Source organism: Hyla sarda, chromosome 7 (assembly GCF_029499605.1).
Source record: "Hyla sarda isolate aHylSar1 chromosome 7, aHylSar1.hap1, whole genome shotgun sequence".
NCBI lineage: Eukaryota > Metazoa > Chordata > Amphibia > Anura > Hylidae > Hyla > Hyla sarda.
In genome coordinates, this window is record NC_079195.1 from 229,578,402 (window position 1) to 229,604,489 (window position 26,088).

Genomic DNA, 26,088 nt, shown 5'->3' on the forward strand with positions numbered 1-26,088 from the left:
AATAGAAGTAATTTACAAATCTGTTTAACTTTCTGGAGCCAGTTGATATATAAAAAAATGTTTTTTCCTGGATAACCCCTTTAAGTTTATCACATACAGAACAGATTTTTATTTCAGGGTTCCAGTAAAGCTGAGTGATAACCCCTTTTGGGGAGCTGTAATGGCGGCCTTATTGATTGGCTTCTCATAAACAGACATAACTATGTAATGGTTAAAGGGGTACTCCACTGCTCAGCGTTTGGAACAAACTGTTCCAAATGATGGAGTCGGCGCTATGACGTCACCAGCTCTCGGCTCCAGCGTTCGGAACAGTTTGTTCCAAACTCTGAGCAGCGGAGTACCCCTTTAATAAGAGTATTAGTCTTTAGACTGTAGATGGTGGTCTTCTGTTTAACATTTGTCTCTGTCCCCTCCCTCCAGAGGCTGGTCAGTATCCCCGAACTCCTCTCCGCCATTAAATTACTGTGTATGCGATTCCAGCCGGACCTGGTAAATGTGGTGGACGACCTCAGGCTGGACATCTTACTGCGAATGCTCAAATCTCCTCACTTCAGCGCAAAAATGAATTCTCTCAAAGAAGTAAGTGTCGTAATGTGTCAGAAACTGATTCGTCTAAGGTCTCTTAGGATTATATCCATCTTTTCATGGCAGACTAAACTAATTGACCTCTGAGCCGTCAGTCTCCGTTCTGCTCATCTGTTTTTTTGTAATCTTGTAGATTTATTTTATATTTAAGGGACCTGACATATTTTGTTGGTTTGTTCTGGTGCTAGAAAGATCTAGTAGAAAAAACAACAACAAAAAACATTGCACGTATTTATGTGTTGTGTGTAGTAGTGTGTGTATTCTCTTGGGCTCTCTTCATTGGGAGACACCTATACTCACGGGTAAATGCTCTTGTCACTAGGAGGCGCTGACACTAGAAGAAAAAAAGTCGGCTCCTCCCTGGCATTATATACCCGCCCACAGGAAGTGAGGTAATGAGTTTTAGCTTAGTGTCAGTAGGAGGCAGACACAGGTCTTTTCTAGCAAGAGCTGTTTAGTTAGGTTTTTATCTCTTTATTGCACCCTTGACTTTTGCTTCTTGTGAGCTCCCCCTTGTGGCAACCATTCGCTATTGCAGCCTTGATCTGTCACATCTGTTTTTATCAGTTTAATATCTCCAGGTTCCCTTTTCTAGGGATAGTATTGGGGGTTCACCTTATTTCCTTCAGTCACCCTGGGTCGGGTGTCCCTGTAGGGTTTTTACATCTGATTTGAGGCTAAGGACACTGTCAGGTTCGCCGGTCACTCATCAAGGGGGTGTTCTTGGCGTCTCTTACAATACGATCGATCTCCCAGGGTGGCGGGGATACTATCCATGGCTCCAGGTCTACTTGCCCTTCCACAGGCGACAGGGGGGCACAGTGGTCACCCCTTTTAGCCAGCGCCTGGAGATTTACTTGTTCAGTCAGACTGTTGTCGGCCTCCCATCTCTGGGCTGCTGCGGGCATGGTCATGTTGCCCATGGAATCTGCATGAGGGTCCCTGCAGGTCCTTGGGACTGATGCCTGTCAGCCAGACTTTCGTATTCTGGATCCCCTGCACCGCCAGGTCGTCCGTTAGTTCGGCCACACTCCTGTACCTCACTTTCCTTTGGAGGGATTGTGCGACCATGTGTGTTCGGGAATCCTATACCAGTCAGCCAGACGATTGTCTACATGGTTTACTACTATGTCGGGTCACCTACCATACACTTCCCACATTGTGGACGGAAGTTACGGTAAATCACTACCAAGGTGTAGCTCCGAGTGCCCCACATACTGGGTGGCAGGGTTTCCTCCTTTACCAGGTCCCTCTCTACCTTCCTGCCGCTCTCTTGGCTGAAGGCTGGTAACCCTTTTTCGGTGTGGGGTTCTGAATGCGGGAACCGGGGTGGCCATGGTCCCTATGTCAGAAAGCCAGTCTATGTCTGCGTGGTTTTCTAATCTGCCGGGTGACCTCTCCCATTCTTAACGCTCCCGCAGCTGCTGTCCAGTGACTCGTTTTCCATGTGACGTTCCAAACAGAGTGTCTCGGTGGGTTCATGGGACCTTTTATGCCTGTCAGACTGTGTCTGCTTGTTTCCTTCCCACATACCTCCTTCATCTATTGCGTCTGTGGCAGCAGTCCTGGTGGGTGGCACCATTAGGAGATGGGGTGTGGGCATTTTCTGCAGGTTCCATGGTCTTTCCCACCAACAGCAACACTCTCTGTTCCCCCTTCTCAGCGTTCCTGTCCTGACGGGATGTTGCTTCGGAGTGCTTTGGTTGGACCGCTGGGTCCGTGTCCGGCTAGTCGCCTTGTCTTGGACTCTATCCTAGTATGATGTGGCGTGCCTTCTTTTATGGGTCAGCCCTCCTGGTTCTTTGGGCCCTAGTGATGGTTGTGGTCTCAGACAGGTTAGCTCCCCCGCCCGGTCTCCTCCGCGATCCCTTTTGTAGGACGGTCTTTCTGTACCGCACTTCTTGTCTCGACAAGTTTGTCACCCGGAGCGTCTTCATTCGGCTAGAGATCCTCCATTTCCCATGTCGGCCGCTTCGGGATGCTCCTTTTTTAGCAGTTTATTCTTGTGTACGTCTTCCAGGTGACCCTGGAGCTTCCAATTCCAATGTTGGTTGCTCCAGTGTTCCGTGATGCCCCTTTTCAAGGCGTTGCGCTCCTTTTTCTTTGGCTGTTAATACTGCAGTCTCTTCCTTCAGGGTCCCAGGTACTTCCGAGATGGAGGTCGTTCCGGTCATCTGGATCAGGCTTATTTCGCCTCCCAGGTGCTCGTGGACGGGGACTTTGGGTCTGCAGCTGTTCAGGTCATCTGTTTACTGCACCAGGCCTCTCTAGAGCCGGTTTCTCGCCTCCAGTTCTCGCCTTCTGCCCAGGTGTACCCTGTTCTCCTTGCCGTTTCTTCCTCCATGTTCTCTGGAATCGGTTGACTCTGGATGGGTTTCTCTTGTTGTTCCTTTTTCCATTTTTGTTCCCAGCCGGACTGGCCCTCTGTCTGTCTGGTTCTGTGTTCCTTGGAGTCGATTCATCTGGCTTCCTAGTCGACCTTTTCTTGTGTCTCTATATGTCCTGTGGGTCTAGAGTCTCTTCATAGGACGGTCTCGTCCTTTGGCGTCTGAGTCCATCTCCATGGCCTAGGGTTCTTCCGGGAGCCCTGTTTCTAGGCCTCAGTTGTCTCTGCCCGGGATCTTATTCGCTGGCCTTACGGTCGAATGGGTTCGGTCTCTGGACTGATCCTCTTTCGCTAGTGGTTGTTCTAGTGGTACGTCCCATCAGTATAGGTGTCCCCCCAATGAAGAGCGACCAAGAAAAGGAGAATTTTTTTACTCACCATAAAATCTTTCTCCTAGCCTTCATTCTTTATTTTTTTTGTCCGGATACTCTCTTCCGGGTTTTTCTCCTTCTCCGGGATTCTTTTCTAGGGTCTAAGACGATAAACGATAAGACAAGTGAAGGAGACCTGTCATCTATTTTTTTTTTCTCTGACGCTAGAAAGATCTTGTAGAAAAACAACAAAAAAATTGCATGTATGTATGGTATGTAATAGTGTGTGTGTATTTTTTCTGACAGCTAAAAGGTTTGTTACAATGTATCAGTCTATGAAACCTGGAGATGTAGCAAAAATCTGCATACTGTGGACTTTTTTGTTCTAGATTTTTTTGCACGTTTTCACACTTTTATTGTAGCAAGGGTGAAATCTGCACTGAATAAGCAGCTGAACTCAATAAACAGCTCTTATGTGGATTTGCCGTAATGAAAATGTATTTCATGCCCTGTAGATTATCCAGGAAAAAACTTATATATATATATATATATATATATATATATATATATATATATCAACTGGCTCCAGAAAGTTAAACAGATTTGTAAATTACTTCTATAAAAAATATTAATCCTTTCGGTACTTATGAGCTGCTGAAGTTGAGTTGTTCCTTTCTGTCTAAGTGCTCTCTGATGACTCCTGTCTCTGGGACTGTCCAGAGTAGAAGCAAATCCCCATAGCAAACCTCTTCTACTCTGTGCAGTTCCCAAGACAAGCAGAGATGTCAGCAGAGAGCACTGTTGACAGACAGAAAAGAACAACTCAGCTTCAGCAGCTGATAATTATTGGATGGATTTTTTTAATAGAAGTAATTTACAAATCTGTTTAACTTTCTGGAGCCAGTTTATGTATAAAAAATTTTTTTTTTTCCTGGAATACCCCTTTAAGAATCACAACTGAGGTGGAGAGTGGAACTTGGTCCTATATTTCCTTATTTATTGTCGAATTGCTTTTTTTAAAAGAAATGTTGAAATTTTTTAATTTATTTGTTAATTTCTTTAAGGTAACCAAATTGATTGAAGACAGCACTTTATCTAAATCTGTGAAGAATGCCATAGATACTGACCGGCTACTGGACTGGCTTGTAGAAAATTCTGTCCTTTCGATAGCACTGGAAGGTCTGTATACACAGCCTGTAGGTTGTGTTCGCTGCTTTTGGGTAGTTATTGGGTTATGGCAGTCATAAAGTTATTGAGCGGGAAGCTTCTAAACCCTTTGTGACTACAATATCCATTTCTCCCATTTAGGTAATATAGACCAAGCACAGTACTGTGACCGGATAAAGGGAATCATTGAACTGCTCGGCAGTAAATTGTCCTTGGACGAACTTTCCAAAATCTGGAAGATACAGGTATTTTATGTGTTTTTAATTTTAGGCAACACAACAACATTTTGTTGTTAATAATGGAATTATCCCACCATAACATTTTACAACATACTAGCACAGTGTTTTCCAAACAGTGTGTCTCCAGCTGTTGCATAACTACAACTCCCAGCATGTTGGCACAGCCTAAGGCTGTTGCAAAACTACAACTCCTAGCATGTCCGGACAGCCTTTGGCTGTCCGGGCATGCTAGGAGTTGTAGTTTTGCAACAGCTGGAGACACACTGGTTGGGAAACACTGGCTTAAGGCTGTCCGGGCATGCTGGGTTGTAGTTTTGCAACAACTGGAGGCACACTGTTTGGAGAACACTGGCCTAAGGCTGTTCAGTTATGCTGGGAGTTATAGTTTTGCAACAGCTGGAGACACACTGGTTGAGAAACACTGGGTTAAGGCTGTCCAGGCATGCTGGCTTGTAGTTTTGCAACAGCTGGAGGCACACTGGTTGGGAAACACTGGGTTCAGGCTGTCCAGGCATGCTGGGTTGTAGATTTGCAACAGCTGGAGGCACACTGTTTGGAGAACACTGGCCTAAGGCTGTTCAGTTATGCTGGGAGTTGTAGTTTTGCAACAGCTGGAGGCACACTGGTTGGGAAACACTGGGCAAAGGCTGTCTAGGTATGCTGGGTTGCAGTTTTGCAACAGCTGGAGACAGAGTGTTTGCAGATTACTGGCATAAGGCTGTCCAGGCATGCTAGGAATTGTAGTTTTTCAACAGCTGGAGGCACACTGTTTAGGAAAACACTGTACTATCGTGATGGACCTTACAACATTAATGGGGGTCTGAACACTGAAGGAGAGAAGGGCAAATGCAACAGGAGTTATGGAGATATTTCTACATGAAAATATGGACATATCTTAAAAAACAAACCTGAATACTCTGTCTCTCATGATCCCGTGACTGCTGTCGGACATCTTGCTGGATGGAGTCAGGTTAGAGAACACTTCTACACTGCTCAAAAAAATAAAGGGAACACAGAAACAACACAATGTAACTCCAAGTCACTGACACTTGTGTGAAATCCCACTGTCCACTCAGGAAGAACACTGATTGACAATCAATTTCACATGGAACAGACAACACGTGGAAATTATAGGCAATTATAGGAAATTATAGGCAATTAGCAAGACAACCCCAATAAAGGAGTGGCTCTGCAGGTGGTGACCACAGACCACTTCTCAGTTCCTATGCTTCCTGGCTGATGTTACATAAAGTTGGATCAGCCTGTAGGGGGGTTTTCCACTGTGATTTTGAGGGTGACTCCATATCCAGACCTCCATGCGTTGATAAATTTGATTTCCATGGATAATTTTTGTGTGATTTTGTTGTCAGCGCATTCAACTATGTAAAGTAGAAAGGATTTCATACGATTAGTTCATTCACATCTAGGATGTGTTCTCGCAGTGTTCCCTTTATTTTGTTGAGCGTTGTATAACAAATGACAGGACCTTTGTTTATTGGCTTTCTGAACCATTATACAGTGAATGTTGCTGCTCATGTCACTGGTTTGTGTTAAGGACTGAGCTCCCCATCTATTGCTTTACTGCTCTGCTATGCAGCCCAAAGACCTGGAGCCCGTGTCCACCTTAGAGGCTGTGGCGGTGCATTCCCCTTATTGCCGTTAACACTTTTATAAAGCGTATTATAAAATAAAATGCTATAAAATATGAACTATTCTGAATAAAATTACATCTGTCATATGTCTCATACTAATCGCTGCCTTTATGTCTTTTGTTCTGTGACCAGTCAGGACAGTCCTCCACTGTGATAGAAAACATCCACACCATTATTGCTGCTGCAGCTGTAAAGTTCAGCCCTGACCAGCTCAACCATCTTTTTGTGCTTATTCAGAAGGTAATGTTGACCAGTGGTTCACCTGCCTGCCTGGTTATATAGTGCCGGCATCGCTCAGTGTAGGTTTTCTGTCCTCACATGTATACATGAGGTCTGCAGCTCTATCATTGTGATCACATGTATACATGAGGCCTGCAGCTCTATCATTGTCTGTACTCACATGTATACATGAGGCCTGCAGCTCTATCATTGTCTGTACTCACATGTATACATGAGGCCTGCAGCTCTATCATTGTCTGTACTCACATGTATACAGGAGGCCTGCAGCTCTATCATTGTCTGTACTCACATGTATACATGAGACCTGCAGCTCTATCATTGTCTGTGATCACATGTATACATGAGGCCTGGAGCTCTATCATTGTGATCACATGTATACATGAGGCCTGCAGCTCTATCATTGTCTGTACTCACATGTATACATGAGGCCTGCAGCTCTATCATTGTCTGTACTCACATGTATACATGAGGCCTGCAGCTCTATCATTGTCTGTACTCACATGTATACAGGAGGCCTGCAGCTCTATCATTGTCTGTACTCACATGTATACATGAGGCCTGCAGCTCTATCATTGTGATCACATGTATACATGAGGCCTGCAGCTCTATCATTGTGATCACATGTATACATGAGGCCTGCAGCTCTATCATTGTCTGTACTCACATGTATACAGGAGGCCTGCAGCTCTATCATTGTCTGTGATCACATGTATACATGAGGCCTGCAGCTCTATCATTATCTGTACTCACATGTATACATGAGGCCTGCAGCTCTATCATTGTCTGTGATCACATGTATACATGAGGCCTGCAGCTCTATCATTGTCTGTACTCACATGTATACATGAGGCCTGCAGCTCTATCATTATCCTCACATGTATACATGAGGCCTGCAGCTCTATCATTGTCTGTACTCACATGTATACATGAGGCCTGCAGCTCTATCATTGTCTGTACTCACATGTATACATGAGGCCTGCAGCTCTATCATTGTCTGTACTCACATGTATACATGAGGCCTGCAGCTCTATCATTGTCTGTGATCACATGTATACATGAGGCCTGCAGCTCTATCATTGTCTGTACTCACATGTATACATGAGGCCTGCAGCTCTATCATTGTCTGTGAGCACATGTATACATGAGGCCTGCAGCTCTATCATTGTCTGTACTCACATGTATACATGAGGCCTGCAGCTCTATCATTGTCTGTACTCACATGTATACATGAGGCCTGCAGCTCTATCATTGTCTGTACTCACATGTATACATGAGGCCTGCAGCTCTATCATTGTCTGTAATCACATGTATACATGAGGCCTGCAGCTCTATCATTGTCTGTACTCACATGTATACATGAGGCCTGCAGCTCTATCATTGTGATCACATGTATACATGAGGCCTGCAGCTCTATCATTGTGATCACATGAATACATGAGGCCTGCAGCTCTATCATTGTGATCACATGTATACATGAGGCCTGCAGCTCTATCATTGTCTGTACTCACATGTATACAGGAGGCCTGCAGCTCTATCATTGTCTGTACTCACATGTATACATGAGGCCTGCAGCTCTATCATTGTCTGTACTCACATGTATACATGAGGCCTGCAGCTCTATCATTGTCTGTACTCACATGTATACATGAGGCCTGCAGCTCTATCATTGTCTGTACTCACATGTATACATGAGGCCTGCAGCTCTATCATTGTCTGTACTCACATGTATACATGAGGCCTGCAGCTCTATCATTGTCTGTACTCACATGTATACATGAGGCCTGCAGCTCTATCATTGTGATCACATGAATACATGAGGCCTGCAGCTCTATCATTGTCTGTACTCACATGTATACAGGAGGCCTGCAGCTCTATCATTGTCTGTGATCACATGTATACATGAGGCCTGCAGCTCTATCATTGTGATCACATGTATACATGAGGCCTGCAGCTCTATCATTGTGATCACATGTATACATGAGGCCTGCAGCTCTATCATTGTCTGTACTCACATGTATACAGGAGGCCTGCAGCTCTATCATTGTCTGTACTCACATGTATACATGAGGCCTGCAGCTCTATCATTGTGATCACATGTATACATGAGGCCTGCAGCTCTATCATTGTCTGTACTCACATGTATACAGGAGGCCTGCAGCTCTATCATTGTGATCACATGTATACATGAGGCCTGCAGCTCTATCATTGTCTGTACTCACATGTATACATGAGGCCTGCAGCTCTATCATTGTCTGTACTCACATGTATACAGGAGGCCTGCAGCTCTATCATTGTCTGTGATCACATGTATACATGAGGCCTGCAGCTCTATCATTGTCTGTACTCACATGTATACAGGAGGCCTGCAGCTCTATCATTGTCTGTGATCACATGTATACATGAGGCCTGCAGCTCTATCATTGTCTGTACTCACATGTATACAGGAGGCCTGCAGCTCTATCATTGTCTGTACTCACATGTATACATGAGGCCTGTAGCTCTATCATTGTCTGTGATCACATGTATACATGAGGCCTGCAGCTCTATCATTGTCTGTACTCACATGTATACAGGAGGCCTGCAGCTCTATCATTGTCTGTACTCACATGTATACAGGAGGCCTGCAGCTCTATCATTGTCTGTAATCACATGTATACATGAGGCCTGCAGCTCTATCATTGTCTGTACTCACATGTATACATGAGGCCTGCAGCTCTATCATTGTCTGTACTCACATGTATACATGAGGCCTGCAGCTCTATCATTGTCTGTACTCACATGTATACATGAGGCCTGCAGCTCTATCATTATCCTCACATGTATACATGAGGCCTGCAGCTCTATCATTGTCTGTACTCACATGTATACATGAGGCCTGCAGCTCTATCATTGTCTGTACTCACATGTATACATGAGGCCTGCAGCTCTATCATTGTCTGTACTCACATGTATACATGAGGCCTGCAGCTCTATCATTGTCTGTGATCACATGTATACATGAGGCCTGCAGCTCTATCATTGTCTGTACTCACATGTATACATGAGGCCTGTAGCTCTATCATTGTCTGTGAGCACATGTATACATGAGGCCTGCAGCTCTATCATTGTCTGTACTCACATGTATACATGAGGCCTGCAGCTCTATCATTGTCTGTACTCACATGTATACAGGAGGCCTGCAGCTCTATCATTGTCTGTAATCACATGTATACATGAGGCCTGCAGCTCTATCATTGTCTGTACTCACATGTATACATGAGGCCTGCAGCTCTATCATTGTGATCACATGAATACATGAGGCCTGCAGCTCTATCATTGTCCTCATATGTATACGTGGCGCCCAATGCAATCAAATAAAATGTGCAATAATTTAGTAATTAGATGACATGGACAGGTTTAAACCTTACTATGTGTTGACCTTTAACTCTTTCAACAGAGCTGGGAGATAGAATCTGACCGGGTTCGGCAGAAATTATTGAGCCTCATAGGCCGTATCGGAAGAGAGTCCCGCAATGAGACCACGACCGGGAAGGTGAATGTCCCGAGCTAATAAGAGGCTTTTCACCCATGGTGGCTGCACAACTCACCTCTGTCATCTTTACAGGTCCTAGAAGTCCTATGGGATCTCGCCCATCTGCCCACTCTGCCATCTAACTTAATCCAACAAGCCTTAGAGGAGCACCTGACAATCCTTAGTGATGCCTATGCAGTCAAAGAGACCGTCAAGAAGAGCTACATTATAAAGTGCATAGAGGACATTAAGAAGGTGAGGTACATTGGAGAACAGCAATCCTATGGCTGATAACAGAGGCAGGAGAACAGCAATCCTATGGCTGATAGCAGAGGCAGCAGAACAGCAATCCCATGGCTGATAGCAGAGGCAGCAGAACAGCAATCCCATGGCTGATAGCGGAGGCAGGAGAACAGCAATCCTATGGCTGATAGCAGAGGCAGGAGAACAGCAATCCCATGGTTGATAGCAGAGGCAGGAGAACAGCAATCCTATGGCTGATAGCAGAGGCAGGAGAACAGCAATCCTATGGCTGATAGCAGAGGCAGGAGAACAGCAATCCTATGGCTAATAGCAGAGGCAGGAGAACAGCAATCCTATGGCTGATAGCAGAGGCAAGAGAACAGCAATCCTATGGCTGATAGCAGAGGCAGGAGAACAGCAATCCTATGGGTGATAGCAGAGGCAGGAGAACAGCAATCCTATAGCTGATCGCAGAGGAAGGCTCTATATACTGCAGTGAACCTGTGATCTTAGCCCTGCCCCCACTTCCCATGTTATGTCTTAATGTTGCTGTTACAGAAGATGGCTTGAACCTGTATTGAATAGCAAATTCAGTGGAAGAGAGACCCGTAGTGGCTAAAACTTTAGAGGTTCATTGGGATACATTTTATTGTGGGACAAGCTGATCTCTGCAAACCTGGCTACTGAAGCCTCAGTGATCAGATGAGACCACCAGGCGTAGCTGCGGACACCTTTTATAATCTACAGTTGTTATAATTGCTCTGTGTAATGGCTACTCATGTGTCCTGAGCAAAGGATCCCCTGCTGTGTGATGTCTGTATACCATAGAAGAGCGTATATAAAGGATCAATAGGAGAACGGCAGCTGTAAGCAGCGCTATGTATACTGACAGTGGTGGGAAAATACAATTATGTACTTATATGGAACTTACACGACCACTCGCTGCACTTTAGTTATAGCAGATATACTAAATGACAAATGTTTTTTTAAAGGGATATTCCGGCTTTATACATCTTATCCCCTATTAAAAGGATAGGGATAAGATGTATGATCGCAGGGGTCCTACTGCTGGGTCTCGGTGCAGTCCTCGCCATTCTGTGCCAGGCGCTGCCTCCGGGACCAAGTCGTGATTTCACGGCCAAGCACCCTACATTCATGTCTATGGAAGGGGGCGTGACTACCGTCACGCCCCCTCCCATAGACATGATTGGAGGGGGTGTGCCGTGACATCACGACTCAGTCCCGGAGGCAGTGCCGAGATCACAGGGGTCCCAGCAATCTTACATCTTATCCCCTATCCTTTGGATAAAGGATAAGATGTATAAAGCCAAAATACCCCTTTAAACATTTATTCACAATTGTCTTGTTTTTCCAATCCAGTCATCTCAGCACAACAACCCACATGTAGTATGGGTGGTGCCCGCCTTACGTCAGCTCCACGAGATCACACGGTCATTTAACAAGCAAACCTATCAAAAGCAAGACAAGGTAAAGACTCAGGATACAAATATAATTATATACATTTATTACTATGTATCTCACATATATATATATATATATATATATATATATATATATATATATTGTGTGTGTATATATATATATATATATATATATCATCCATCTATCTATATTTGTCTTTAGTTATGCTCAGAATTGTGTATTAATGTGAATTTATTTGACTTCTGCTTATATTGAAATGCAATGATTTGCTTATCCTTTTATTTATTTTTTAGAGCATCATCCAGGACCTGAAGAAGAATTTTGAAATAGTCAAATTGGTGACAGCAAGTTTGGTGGCATGTCATCGGTTGGCGGTATCCTCTGTCGGTCCTGGTGGTCTGGCTGGATCGTCTATGGTTGACGGCAGATACACTTACCGGGAGGTATCTGACATTGAACGTCTTGCTGCAGGAGAAAACGCATTGTTTAGTAACATGTCTGTCAGGAGACTCCTAATGTCCCGTAGTCATCTCTGTTTATTTACAGATGTAAACTTGTAGTCTTGGTTATGTCTTTCTGGCAATTCTGGATGACAGCCGCCCCAGGGGATAGGATGTTGGGATTTTCAGGGTACTCGTAGGCTGGATATTCACATTAGGAATTTTTGATTAGCAAATTTGTTCCGGATGGGGTAAAAAACAAAAACAAACCTGCACTCGCCTTACATTACTCACCCGCATTCTCTGCTGCCACTGTTCTATCTATCTATAGATCTTTCTCATATCTATCTCATCTATCTATCTCTCTCATCTATCTCTCTCATATCTATCTATCTCTCTCATATCTATCTATCTCTCTCATATCTATCTATCTCATATCTATCTATCTCTCTCTCTCTCATATCTATCTATCTATCTATCTAGATAAAGCAAATATGATGCAGCACTCCACAGGTAGCAAAGAAGATGGTTTTATTCCATCATGTGCATAGACAACGTTTCACCAGTCTCACACTGGCTTTTTCAAGTGCCAGTGTGAGACTGGTGTAACGTTGTCTATGCACATGATGGAATAAAACCACCTTCTCTGCTACCTGTGGAGTGCTGCATCATATTTGCTTTATCTGGATTAAGGAACCGGAGGACCCAGGTTCCAGATATGCGGGCACCCCGAATCTCTTTTTTACTCTGGATTTTTGTTGTGCCGTTTTTATTTGCATTGTATCCTATCTATCTATCTATCTCATATCTATATATCTATCTATCTCATATCTATATATCTATCTCTCTCATATCTATCTCATATCTATCTATCTCATATCTATCTATCTCATATCTATCTATCTTATATCTCTTTATCTATCTTATATCTCTTTATCTATCTATCTTATATCTCTTTATCTATCTTATATCTCTTTATCTATCTATCTTTTATCTCTTTATCTATCTATCTTTTATCTCTTTATCTATCTATCTTTTATCTCTTTATCTATCTATCTTATATCTCTTTATCTATCTATCTTATATCTCTTTATCTATCTATCTCATATCTCTTTATCTATCTATCTATCTCATATCTCTTTATCTATCAATATTTATTTATTTAATATCCATCCATCCATATGTGTATGTGGCAATGACCTGATTAATAAACCTTCAGTTCAGGAAATATTTATTCATTCTCCTTTTTTAGAAAATACTGAACTGTAAACAATTTCTTTTTGGTGTATTACAGAGGTCAATAATAAAATAATAACCTGAGTGTTACCTATTTCAGTATTTGGAGGCACATCTGAAATTCCTGGCATTCTTCCTCCAAGAAGCCACCCTGTACCTCGGCTGGAGTCGTGCCAAAGAGATCTGGGAATGTCTGGTGACGGGACACGACGTCTGCGAACTGGACCGGGAAGTAAGTTAGAAGTAGAGATGATCTTACAGGGTTATCCAGGAATAGAAAAATATACATATTCCTAAAACAGCACCACACCTGTCCCCAGGTTGTGGGTGGTATTACAACTTGACTCCATTCACTTCAGTTGAACTCAGCTGCAAAACCACACACAACCTGAGGACAAATGTGGTGCAGTTATTTGGAGAAAAAACTCTTTAAATTCACTTGGCTTGTCACCTTGGTGCCATATCCCTGTTGGTCAAGAGTTAATGGATAAACTAGAACAGGTTATTAGTATTTTATAGAGCTAATTAGACACACAGTGTATTTAGAACAATACCCCCGTATATACTATTTACAGTTACATGTCAAAGTTTCAGACGGGTAGAAAAGAGGCTGCACAGTAGAAATGCTTTAAAAATATAAATTTTATGGTGTTACTGGAGCACAACATTTTTTAGAGGGGATAAGTATCTGATTGCAGGGGTGTCTGACCCAGCAGCTTTAAAATCTGCTTTAAAATCTTTGCCATGGAGTGACCTTTGCCTGGGTGTATGACCTTTGACACTACCCTCTCTTCCATAACCTCACCTTTATAGCAGAGTTTGGCTGTTCCTCGCCCAGTTTTAAGCCTCCTCAATGGTTGTTCCTGTTTCAGTTAATTACAATTTTAACCTATATATGTAAGTGATGATCATTATCAGGTATTTGGTATAGTTGATTATTCATACACGACTATAATCCTACAAAATCTTTCACTTTGTGCAAGTGTACCTGGAAGAATTAAAGCTGTTTCGCTGCAAATATTATTGACTTTCTCTTCTGTTCGTTCACTTTGTGTAGAATTATATATTTTATGACTAATAGTCATCACTTAACGCAACAGGAGGTCAAAACGTTCAATTTCCAGCAATTTGTGTTCTTAAAGGGGTACTCCACTGGAAAACATTTTCTTTTAAATCAACAAGTTCCAGAAAGTTAAACAGATTTGTAAATTACCTCTATTAAAAAAATCCCAATCCTTCCAGTACTATCAGCTGCAGTATAATCCACAGGAAGTTCTTTTCTTTCTGAATTTCCTTTCTGTCTGACCACAGTGCTCTCTGCTGACACCTCTGTCCATGTCAGGAACTGTCCACAGCAGGAGCAAATCCCCATAGCAAACCTCTCCTGCTCTGGACAGTTCCTGACATGGACAGAGGTGTCAGCAGAGAGCACTGTGGTCAGACAGAAAGGAAAGAAAATAACTTCCTGTGGATTATACAGCAGCTGATAAGTACTGGAAGGATTGGGATTTTTTTAATAGAAGTCATTTACAAATTTGCTTCTAACTTTCTGGCACCAGTTGCTTTAAAAGAAAATGTTTTCCAGTGGAGTCCCCCTTTATCGGGGTACTCTGCCCACACACATGTTTTGTGATAAGATGCCTGATCGCGAGGCTCGTTTCGCTGGGATCCCCCACGATCTCCGTGCAGCACTCATGCTGCGCACGGCATGCTAATCAATATATTAAGAATGCTGGGTTTCCATGGGCCGACTTGTGACGTCACACCACACCCCCTCCATTCATGCCTATGGGAAGAGGGCGTGATTGGCCTCCCATAGACATGAATCCAAAGGATAGGGGGGTAAGATATCTGATCGCGGAGTGTCCCGCCGCTGGGACCCCCCCGCGATCTCTGTGCAGCACCCTTGCCGTACTGAGATCGCAGGGGGTCCCAGAGGTGGGACCCCCGCGATCAGACATCTTATCCTTTTGGATAGGGGATAAGAGGTCTGTGGGCAGAGTTCCACTTTAACTGGGATTCCATATGTTATAGCTGTTGATTGTAAACCCCCAGGTCTGGTATTTACTTTGCTGTCTTTCTTTCATTAATTCTCTCGCTTCTGCTTTTCAGATGTGTTTTGAGTGGTTTACTAAGGGGCAGCACGACCTCGAGAGCGATGTCCAGCAGCAGCTATTTAAGGAGAAAATCCTGAAGTTGGAGTCTTATGAAATCACAATGAATGGTAGGAGACGTTGGGAGAAGCCTGTGGGGGGCGCTCTTATAAATTCTATTGCATGTATCTATTCTGTACATTTTTTTAAATTTAGGGCTCCTGATCTTTCTGGACCTTTCCGAGTAAATTTTATATACTCTACAACCTTTCAGTAATCCAGAGTATCTGACATTAAAGGGGTACATATGTTCTTATCTCCTTTCCAAAGGATAGAGAATAAGTGTATGATCGCTGGGATCCCCCCTGGATCTCCTGTCCGGCACATGACTCTCCTCATGCACGGAGCGACCTCCGTTCTGTACACGAATTACTGACTACCGACACGCCCCTCCATGTGTCTCTGTGGGAAAGTCGTGTATCTTGGGCTTTCCCATAGAGGTTGCTCCATGCGTGAGGAGAGCCCGGGTGCCGGCCTTTGTGATCAGACACTTATCCCCTACCCTGTGCAGTTCAGTGTGAGATTAGCTATGATTGGCGAAGGCTGCACTTCAGACTGCATTTCCTGATTTTGGACTCTTGCCTGGCCAGCAGGAGTCCAAAGTCTGTGCAAGAGATTGTGGGGGGGGGGGGGGGGGGTGGGGCGGGAGAGAATGTGTTCTGGACAAGTAGGAAGACACCTAGTGGCAACTTTTTTTTAAACACAAATAAAACATAGAAAACTTTTTTTTTTTTATACAAAGTATATTAGAAAGATTTTTTATTTACCATGAGGAGTGCAATAGCAAAAATTAGTTTTAATGACATAAATGACACAATTTAATGTATATAATGCATCATAATCCTCTAGTAACACACAGACATCTTCTTTTATATGACTTACAGGTTTTAATTTGTTTAAGACTTTCTTCGAGAACGTCAATCTCTGCGACCACCGGTTGAAGCGTCAGGGCACACAGCTGGTGAGCGCTTCTTACACCTGGAATATTCTACAGCATCTTCTTCATTGATCAATCATTGATTATTTTAGCCACAGATATGAGATGGTAAAAGCTAAACACGTTTTCAAGTCCTGGGTTTTGAAAAGTGGAGGGATAAGCGGCCACGTGGCACTTATGGCTACGCTTATCTTGTAGGAACTCCAAGCATCTGATGCTTTGCTATGGAAACCTCACTGTCTTTGAGAGACACATGGCTATGTCTGGGCTAATACCCTATAAAGCAATCTTTCCTGACCAGGGTGCCTCCAGCTGTTGCAAAACTACAACTCCCAGCATGCCCGGACAGCCAAAGGCTGTCCGGGCATGCTGGAAGTTGTAGTTTTGCAATAGCTGGAGGCACCCTGGTTGGAAAACACTACTATAAGGCCAGGTTCCCATATGTCAATCAGTGAGAACCATGCCAAATGGGATCATTGGATGCAAAAAGCAGCATTCATTGCACCCAGGAGCCCATTTAAAACCCCATGGGGTTAATGGGGCTTAAAGGGGTTACTTAAAGGACACCTGTAGTGCAATATAACTTATCCCCTATCCGATGGATAGGGGATAAGTTATAGATCGCGGGGGGTCCGAGCACTGGGGCCCCCAGGATCTCCTGAGCAGGGCCCCTGCAGGAAATGCAGTTTCCTCCCCAGCTGAAAGCTTCGGCAGACACGCCCCCTCCATGTATCTCTATGGGGTACATGGAGGGGGCATGTCGGCCGTCGCGTCATGCCGGGACGGAACGCCCCCTTTCCAGCATACTGCCGCGGCCCCGTCCATGAGATCGCGGGGGGCCCCAGTGCTCGGACCCCTCCACGATCTATAACTTATCACCTATCCTTCGGATAGAGGATAAATAATATTGCACTACAGATGTCCTTTAACTGGTGCCAGAAAGTTATACAGATTTGTAAATTACTTCTATATAAAAATCTTAATCTTTCCAGTACTTATCAGCTGCCGTATGCTCCACTGGAAGTTGTGTAGTCCTTTCCACTCTGACCACGTTGCTCTCTGTTGACACCTCTGTCCATGTCAGGAACTGTCCAGAGCAGGAGAGGTTTGTTATGGGAATTTGCTTCTGCTCTGGACAGTTCCTGACATGGACAGAGGGGTCAGCAGAGAGCACTGTGGTCAGACTGGAAAGAACTACACAAATTCCTGTGGAGCATACAGCAGCTGATAAGTACTGGAAGGATTAAGATTTTTATATAGAAGTAATTTACAAATCTGTTAAACTTTCTGACACCAGTTAATTTGAAAAAAAAAAATCCCATCTGAGTTCCCCTTTAACCATGGTCTCATTTAGTTACTCTTTGATGTGATTGTGCAGCATTTTAGGTCTAGTAGATGGCAACTATGCCGACTTGCCAGATTATATGTGAACATGACCCAATAATCCCCGTCCTTCTCAAAATTCTTTGACAGCACGTTGAGAAACTGGAATTGATCGGCATGGATTTTATTTGGAAAGTTGCCGTGGAATCTCCAGATGAAGAGATCGCGAATGAAGCCATCCAGCTGATCATCAACTACAGCTACATTAACCTCAACCCCAGGCTGAAAAAAGTGCGGGTGTGGATGTGATACGAGAAAATAAAATGTTAGATGAATGTTACGTAGACATAAATAAATTGTATTCTTTTATTTTTATTTTTTTGTACAGGATTCTGTTTCTTTGCACAAGAAATTCATTGCCGATTGCTACACCAGGTTAGAGGTAAGAAATGGTTTTATATTGAGCGTATTGTAGGCACTCAGCAAAGGCATTCACATAGTTTGAATGATCCCTCCAGTGGCGGGACCCCCCACGATTAGACATCTTATCCCATATAGTTTGATAGGGAATAAGATGTTTTCAGCGGAGTACCCCTATAAGGCAGGGGGTGTATGTGACTGGGGTAGTGTCATGTTAGGAGGCATTAAAGACTGGTAACAAGTATAGTTAAAGGAGTAGAATGCTTAAAGGGGTACTCCACTGCCCCAGCGTCCGGAACATTTTGTTCCGAACGCTGAGTGCGGGCTGCGGGGGTCGTGACATCACGGCCATGACACCTCAGTGCAAGTCTATGGGTGGGGGCATGACAGCTGCCACGCCCCCTCCCATAGACTTGCATTTAAGTGGTGTGACATCACAGGGGTGTGGCCGTGATGTCACGACCGTTGCAGTCGTACCCAGCGTTCGGAACAAAATGTTCCAGATGCTGGGGCAGTGGAGTACTTCTTTTAAGCAGCACAGAGTATTTCACCGAGGAGTTTGCTGATCTTATTGTCATTGATTTGTTTTTATATATATAATTTTTTTATTTTTTATTATTATTATTGTTTTTCCAATCCTTAGGCTGCAAGTTCGGCACTCGGAGGTCCCACTCTAACCCATGCAGTCACCAGAGCTACAAAAATGCTGACTGCCACCGCGATGCCATCAGTGGCCACCTCTGTACAGTCCCCATACAGGTGAGCGTCCACAGAGGAGCGACGTCCCTTCATCATGTTCTGTCTTATGTCCCTTTTACTAGGCTCATTCTATTAGCAGCTTATCTTGGCTCATGCAGTGCAGTAGGGACCTGTTATTTCATTGTTAACCCCTTCTAACCAGTGATAGCGTGGCATTTTTTTTTTTTGTAGGCCGGCTTTGACTATTCTGTCTTTTGATCATGTTCTTTCCCAGAATGTAATCTAAAGGTGATGTCAATCTTTCTAACCAATTTTTGTATTTATCCAATGAGCTAAAAGGAAAAAGCCACTTTGCAAATAGTCTTTCTTAAAACTTTCCTACAGTTTTGTGCATAGAGCTCCTGTGCATATGTTCTTCTTTGTAGTCTGATTTTGCATTCATGGCCCTTTCTATTAGGGGACAGATTGAAGGGAATATGACGGAAAGATCAGACTCCACAGGTTTGCTCGTAGTCTCTTAGCATGGCGGTGCAAGAGTCTGCATAGCAGCTGTAAATACGAAACAGTCAGACTTTTTTCATTTCATTTTTAATAGTTGCTCATTTTAATATTTTCATTTTAGATGCATTGGTGCAATATTCACAAAGGTGTACTACAAATAGATTTTCCTGGATTCAATTATTTTGTGACACAAAAATTAAGTGTTTCTCAGTTGCTCTTCATTGAGGCACACCTTACTGGTATATGCCACTAGGAGGCGCTGACACTAGGAAAAAAAAGTCGGCTCCTCCCTTGCAGAATATACCCGCCCACTGGAAGTGAGGTATTCGGTTTTAGTTAGTGTCAGTGGGAGGTAAGACACAGGTCTTGGAGCTCTCCACACCTGGTCTATTATTTTATTATTTTCTAGTAAGGACTGTTTAGGTTCTTTACTCCCTTTTGTTTCCCTTTTTCAGGTGGGGGTTCAGGAGCATGGCACTACCTGTTCCCCCATATGCGACAAAGGGGCACTTTACATAAGAGTATGGGCCGCCAACCCCTTCTCGCCAGCGCCTGGAGGTTGTACCCTGGGTCCCTCACTGCCCCTGTTCGCCCCACTATCTTAGCCTGGTATGATGCAGTGTGGCCTAATACTGGCTGAAGCCGTCAAGGGGTGAGTATGTGGCAAGTGAGGTGTGAGTATGCCCCCCATTACCGCCCACCCTCCATGAACGAGCTGTAGTAGCCCTGTTTCTGGCTGGTGGGCGCTTTTAATGTGTGGCTCTGAATGCGGGACTTGGTGTGGCCACGTCCCTATGCCATATAGCAGTGTCTACATGGTTTCTAATCCACCAGATTACCTCCCCCTTTACTGCCGCTCCCACAGCCCGGTGACTTTCTTTCCATGTGAAGTTCCACACATTTTGTCTCTGTGGGTTCATTGCTCCTGTTATCCCAATCTGACTGTCTCTGCTTATTTCCTGTCCCACATAACTCCTTCATCTCTCGCATCTGCGGCAGTAGTTCTGGTGTGTGCCACCATTAGCAGATGGGATGTGAATGTTTCCTATACTCTCTGTTCCCCTTTCTAAGAGTTCCACATTTTCTGCTAGGGACATGGTTGTCACTAGTGAGGTCTCCATGTCCGTGTCCTTCTGTACGTGTAGTGCCCACCTTCCTGCTGTCGGTGGGGGGTGCCTCGGGCCTTCCTGTAATTTGGTGTCCATAGGTCTGTGACGGTTGAACACCTCTGTTCTGGCATGGGGCCCGGTGGGGTGTCATCAGTTCAGTGCTCCCCCTATGCCTCCAGGTATCTTCCTGGATTCCTGTGCAGGGTGGCTCAGACGCCTGCTCTGTTCCCTTCCACATAACCAGACTGGCTCAGTTGGCGCCCATTGGGCACAAGGTTTTCACCTTGTTGGGGTGTTTCTCTCAATGCTGTTGGTTGCTGTGTGTGTGCTTCTTCCTTGCATTTGTAGTCACGTCTTTGCATCTTGCCCAGCCAGTGTCCAGGATTCGGATCCCTCTGGGGACACAACTTGGCTCTTTGATATGTTCTCTCAGAGTTCCTGGGGGCTACGTCCGCCCACTACTTTGTCCCGTTGCCATACGGTGGCATTCCCCTGCTCCTACAGTGCCTGGCGCACTTGACAATTTCCCTTCCACGGAGGTATGGGAATCGAGGTTTGGCGCAGTCAGTGCCTGAGTTTCATCCCCACCAGCCCTGTTTTCTCCTTCACTAGGGGATTATTTCGCTGGGCGCTTTCTACTGCTGAGATGGACCCATCTCTCTCTTCCCACTATATAGGTGGGGTATTTTGGCTGGGCTCTTGTTTTTAGCTGAAAGCATCCAGAAGAGCCTTGCCCTGTCGGCCTGTTTGCTTACTGCCCACTATTGCAGCCTGGCTCTTTTCCGGTTTCTTGGTTATCTACTGCTGTTCATGCAGCCATGGCACTCTCCTCGGTGGGGTTTATTCGGTCATGTACGGCTCAGCGACAGCCAGTCTAGCCACCATCTGTTGTTTGGGTCCTGCCATTGCTCTCCTTCCCCCTCGGAACACACTCCCTGGTAGGGTGTGTTCCTCCTTAACTTGACGGTGTTAGTTGCGCTGCACTGACACCACAGTCTTCTGGAGTAACCCTTCCTGTGTTCAGAGCCTGGGTGTCCCAGCTGGGTTCCCTTTTGTTTCCACCTCTGATCCCATCCTGACGGGTTGTTGTTTCAGTTTGCTCTGGTCCATTTGGACCGCTGGTGCCCAGGACGGGTTGGTCTCCTTGTCTTGGACACTATCCTGGGACGCTGTGGCGTGCCGCCTTTTCTAGGTCGGCGCTCCCGAGTCTTGGGCCTTAGTGATGGTTGAGGTTTCTCATGTGTAGCGATCCTGCCCAGACTTCTCCACGTTCCCATTTGTGGGGCGGTCTCTCTGTGACGCACTTCTTCTTGTCTTGACACAGTTTTTCACCCGGAGCGTTTCGTGGACGTTGGGTTTCCTTAACCTCCAGGTGTAAGTCTTCCAGGAGACTCGGGAACCTCGTTTTTCCCATGTCGGATGCTCCGGTGTTCTCGGACGCTCCTTTTCAGGGTCTTCCACTCCTTTTTTGTCCATTTATTCTTCCGTGTCCGTCTTCCAGGTCACCCAGGAAGCCCCTTTTCTGGACGTTCCGCTCCTTTTTTGGCTGTTATTTTCTTCCCTCTCCTCAATCAGGGTCCATGTTCTTTCAAGATGAAGGGCGCTCCAGTCGTCTGGATTACACCAGTCTAGCTATTTCCCTTCCCGGGGGTTCGTGGCGGGCCCCTGAATGGGGTTTTGGGTCTGCAGATGTTCAGTTCATCGATCTTCTGTACCAAGCCTCTCTTGAGTCGATTTCCGTCTTCCTTTTTTCCAGTGGTTTTCTGGTCTCCACCTTTTGTGCTCTCCTTCTGTCCAGGCGTCCACTGCTCTCCCTGGCATTTTTCCGCCATGTTCTCTTCAATCGGTTGACTCTGGATGGGTTCTCTTGTTGTGCCCTTTTCCTTTTTTGTTTTCCAGTTGGGCTGGCCCTCTGTCTGGTTCTATGTTCCTTGGAGTTGTTTTCCTACTTCCTTCCAGGATGGCCCATCTGGCCTCCTAGTCGACCTTTTTCTTGTCTCTCTATGTGACGTTGGTTTAGAGTCTCTGCTAAGCACGGTCCCTTCTTTTGACGTCCGAGTCCATCTCCATGGACCGCTGGCCTTACGGACGAGTGGGTTCGGTCTCTGGACTGCTCCCCTTTCGCTAGTGGTTGTTCTTCCCACCCTAGGGGACTGCTTTGGTACATCGCATCAGTATAGGTGTCCCCCAATGAAGAGTGACCGAGAAAAGGAGATTTTTTGTACTCGGCGTAAAATCTCTTTCTCGTAGCCTTCATTGGGGGACACTGCACCCACCCATTTCTTCAATTTTTTGTCCGGATATTCCTTTCCGGTTATTGTTTTTTTTGTTTTGTTTTTTGTTTTTCTCCGGGATTCTTTTCTAGGGTCCTTCTGACATATTTCTTTGTTGGCTTCTCCTACTGCTTCGTGACAAAACTGGTTCTCACTTCCAGTGGGCGGGTCTATCCTGCCAGGGAGGAGCCAACTTTTTTTCCCTAGTGTCAGCGCCTCCTAGTGGTAAGAGCATATACCCATGGTATCTGCGTCCCCCAATGAAAGCTACAAGAAAGAGATTTTATGGTAAGTACATAAAAATCTCCTTTTGTTTGGGTTTTAATCTTCTGTTCTCAATTTTCTTATAAAATGCCTATTTATGCTAAGTGCATTTTTAATTTGGGATTGTTTCTAGCAGAGTTACTACAATACCAGGCAGTATGTATTGATTCATGTTACCCTCCGTATAAAATCTATAAATAATATATAAATTTCCTGCAGGTCAACCAAACTGGTCATAATTGAGAGGCTTCTATTGCTGGCAGAGCGCTACGTGATCACTATAGAGGTAACTGGGTTCTTTACGGATAAAGTAAAAATGTCTCTGTAGTAGATTTCCTACCATACACGATAGGCTGCTGTGTATGGTTTTCCCTGAATATTCACGATTACAGTGGCCAGAAAGGTTATTTGCTGTTCGGTGGGGGGAATGCCGTCGTCCATGGATTGTCCGGAGGATGGGCCATTAAAGGGGTACTCCGCTGCTCAGCAGTTTTTAACAAACTGTTCCGAACGCTGGAGCGTCACGCCCCCTCCCATAGACTTGCATTGAGGGGGCGGGACGTTACATCATTAGAGGCGGGGCTATGACATAACGCGCTCCCGACTCCAGCGTTTGAAGCAGTTTGTTCCAAACACTGAGCAGTGGAGTACCCCTTTAACAAGACCCTTTTATATGTCTAAAGAAAAAAAATCATCCACTACTGTATTAGGAGCAGGAGACCATTGGTGTTGGCACCTGCCACTAGGTGGCGCTGATAATAAGAGATAAGGAAGTCACTCCTGAGCAGGATATACGCGTCCATTGCACTGAGCTAATTCATTCTAGGCCGATGTCTATAGGAGGGAGACACAGATCAGGTTGTTTCAGACCAGTTCCAGAGTTTTTTAGTTTTTATCTTTTAGTGTCGTCATGGTACAGCCAGATGTGAATATGGTCTGCTTAAAGGGGTATTCCAGTAAAGAACATTCTTTTTCATATCAACTGGCTCCAGAAAGTTAAACAGATTTGTAAACTACTTCTATTAAGAAAAAAATCTTAATCCTTCCAGTACTTATTAGCTGCTGTATACTACAGAGATAGTTGTGTAGTTCTTTCCAGTCTGACCACAGTGCTCTCTTCTGACACCTGTCTGTCTCAGGAACTGTCCAGAGCAGAAGCAAATCCCCATAGCAAACCTATCCTGCTCTGGACAGTTCATGAGACAGACAGAGGTGTCAGCAGAGAGCACTGTTGTTAGACAGGACAGAGCAACTCAACTTCAACAGCCGATAAGTACTGGTAGGATTAATATTTTTTCATAGAAGTAATTTACAAATCTGTTTAAACTTTCTGGAGCCGGTTGATATGAAAATAATTTTTTTTACTGGAATACCCCTTTAATCCATTCTGAATCATAACTCCTCTGCTCAGCCTCTGTAATGGCGTCTTATTGTTCCCTGCAGGATTTGTACTCTGTTCCCAGAACAATTCTACCTCACGGGGCTTCTTTCCATGGTCATCTGTTAACGCTGAACCTTACATACGAGTCAACCAAAGATACATTCACCATAGAGGTAAATCTCCTCATATTACTAATTAGAAGAATTACATCGGGGTCCAGCTCCACCGCACCTGGTTGTCTGCAGGGGAACCTGCTTATCTGGCTATAACTTGTATTTTTTTTCCAGCATGGAAACTTATGTTAAAGGGGTACTCCCCTGCCAGACTTCTTTTCCACTATCCAGAAGTGGGACCCCCTGCGATCTCCCGCAGCAATCGGTCTTCCAAACAAATGTGGGTTTCTCGACAGTGGTCGTGACATTACAACTATGCCCCCTCGTGACGTCACACCATGCACTCTCTATTCATGTCTATGGGAGGGGGCATGTCAGCCGACACACCTCCTCCCATAGACATGGATGGTGGGGGCATGGAATGATGTCATGAGGGGGCGTGACATGGAGTCACCAGGGGGTGTGGCCGTGACATCCCAATCACGGCCTCCAGCTCCATTTGTTCTGAACAGAATGTAAGGGGTACTCCGCTCCCAGACATCTTATACTCTATCCAAAGGGAACCCCCCCCCCCCATTCTCGGCTGCGGCACCCCAGACCTCCGGTGCACTGAGTGACTTTCGCTCTATTCCGAATGACTGTCAATGCGGGGTGAAGGCTTGTGACGTCACGTCCCGCTCGTGATGTCACGGCCACGCTCCCTCAATGTAAGTCTATGGGAGGGGGCGTGACGGCCGTCACGCCCCCCTCCCTTAGACTTAAACTGAGGGAGCTGGGCGTGACAGTGAAGTCATGAGCCCATGACGCTGCACCCGATGCTTTCAACGAATGCCGGGTGCAGCAGGGAGATCCCAGGGGTCCCCTGCGGCGGGACCCCCCTAATCAGACATCTTATCCCCTATGCTTTGGATAGGGGCTAGGATGTCTAGGGGTGGAGTACCCCTTTAAATACTGAAAGCTGGGATACTATACCAGGGCAAACAATCTAATCATATAGTAATATTTTACTGGAAGTAGTTTTGTGTTGTGAAGTGTGTGTGGACAGATGTGATGTGTCATTTATGTACTAGGCCCACAGCAACGAGACGATTGGAAGCATCCGATGGAAGATAGCCCGGCATCTGAACTGTCCTATAGAAAACATGCAGATATTTGCAAACGAAAGTCTGGTGAGTAACGACACTTACATAATGGGACTTGTCATGAGCCGCTCTGAGTGTAGAGATAGATGAGTCTCAAATTTATGAACCTCACATCCACAAATTAGTGGTATGAATTTAATTTTACACTTTAACCCTTGTTTCGCAACTAATGCTGGGAGTTGAAATCTCGCAACAGCAGGAGGCACACTGATTGGGAAACATTGCGTTGCTGTTAACACTGTGTCCTGTAAAGGGATAATCCAGCAGGTGAACCAGAAATCCAAATGTTAACAGATAGTCAGTCAAGCTTTTCTGCCTCT

The 26,088-nt window shown here is 44.9% G+C and overlaps 1 protein-coding gene across 4 annotated transcripts in view; it reads left to right on the forward strand.

The window, feature by feature from the left end:
- USP24 (ubiquitin specific peptidase 24) overlaps positions 1-26,088 on the forward strand; it is a 123,411-nt gene that overhangs the window by 41,009 nt on the left and 56,314 nt on the right. For 3 of the 4 annotated variants that reach the window (XM_056533012.1, XM_056533008.1, XM_056533009.1), the window contains exons 10-26: positions 421-579; positions 4,347-4,461; positions 4,591-4,694; positions 6,473-6,580; positions 10,017-10,112; positions 10,185-10,346; positions 11,715-11,822; positions 12,071-12,220; positions 13,554-13,685; positions 15,566-15,677; positions 16,491-16,567; positions 18,017-18,163; positions 18,255-18,308; positions 18,930-19,045; positions 23,352-23,418; positions 24,576-24,686; positions 25,697-25,795. In XM_056533012.1, the coding sequence (XP_056388987.1) occupies positions 421-579; positions 4,347-4,461; positions 4,591-4,694; positions 6,473-6,580; positions 10,017-10,112; positions 10,185-10,346; positions 11,715-11,822; positions 12,071-12,220; positions 13,554-13,685; positions 15,566-15,677; positions 16,491-16,567; positions 18,017-18,163; positions 18,255-18,308; positions 18,930-19,045; positions 23,352-23,418; positions 24,576-24,686; positions 25,697-25,795 (1,917 nt within the window). The remainder of the gene's footprint in view (positions 1-420; positions 580-4,346; positions 4,462-4,590; positions 4,695-6,472; positions 6,581-10,016; positions 10,113-10,184; positions 10,347-11,714; positions 11,823-12,070; positions 12,221-13,553; positions 13,686-15,565; positions 15,678-16,490; positions 16,568-18,016; positions 18,164-18,254; positions 18,309-18,929; positions 19,046-23,351; positions 23,419-24,575; positions 24,687-25,696; positions 25,796-26,088) is intronic. The other variant, XM_056533011.1, reaches the window with a different exon arrangement.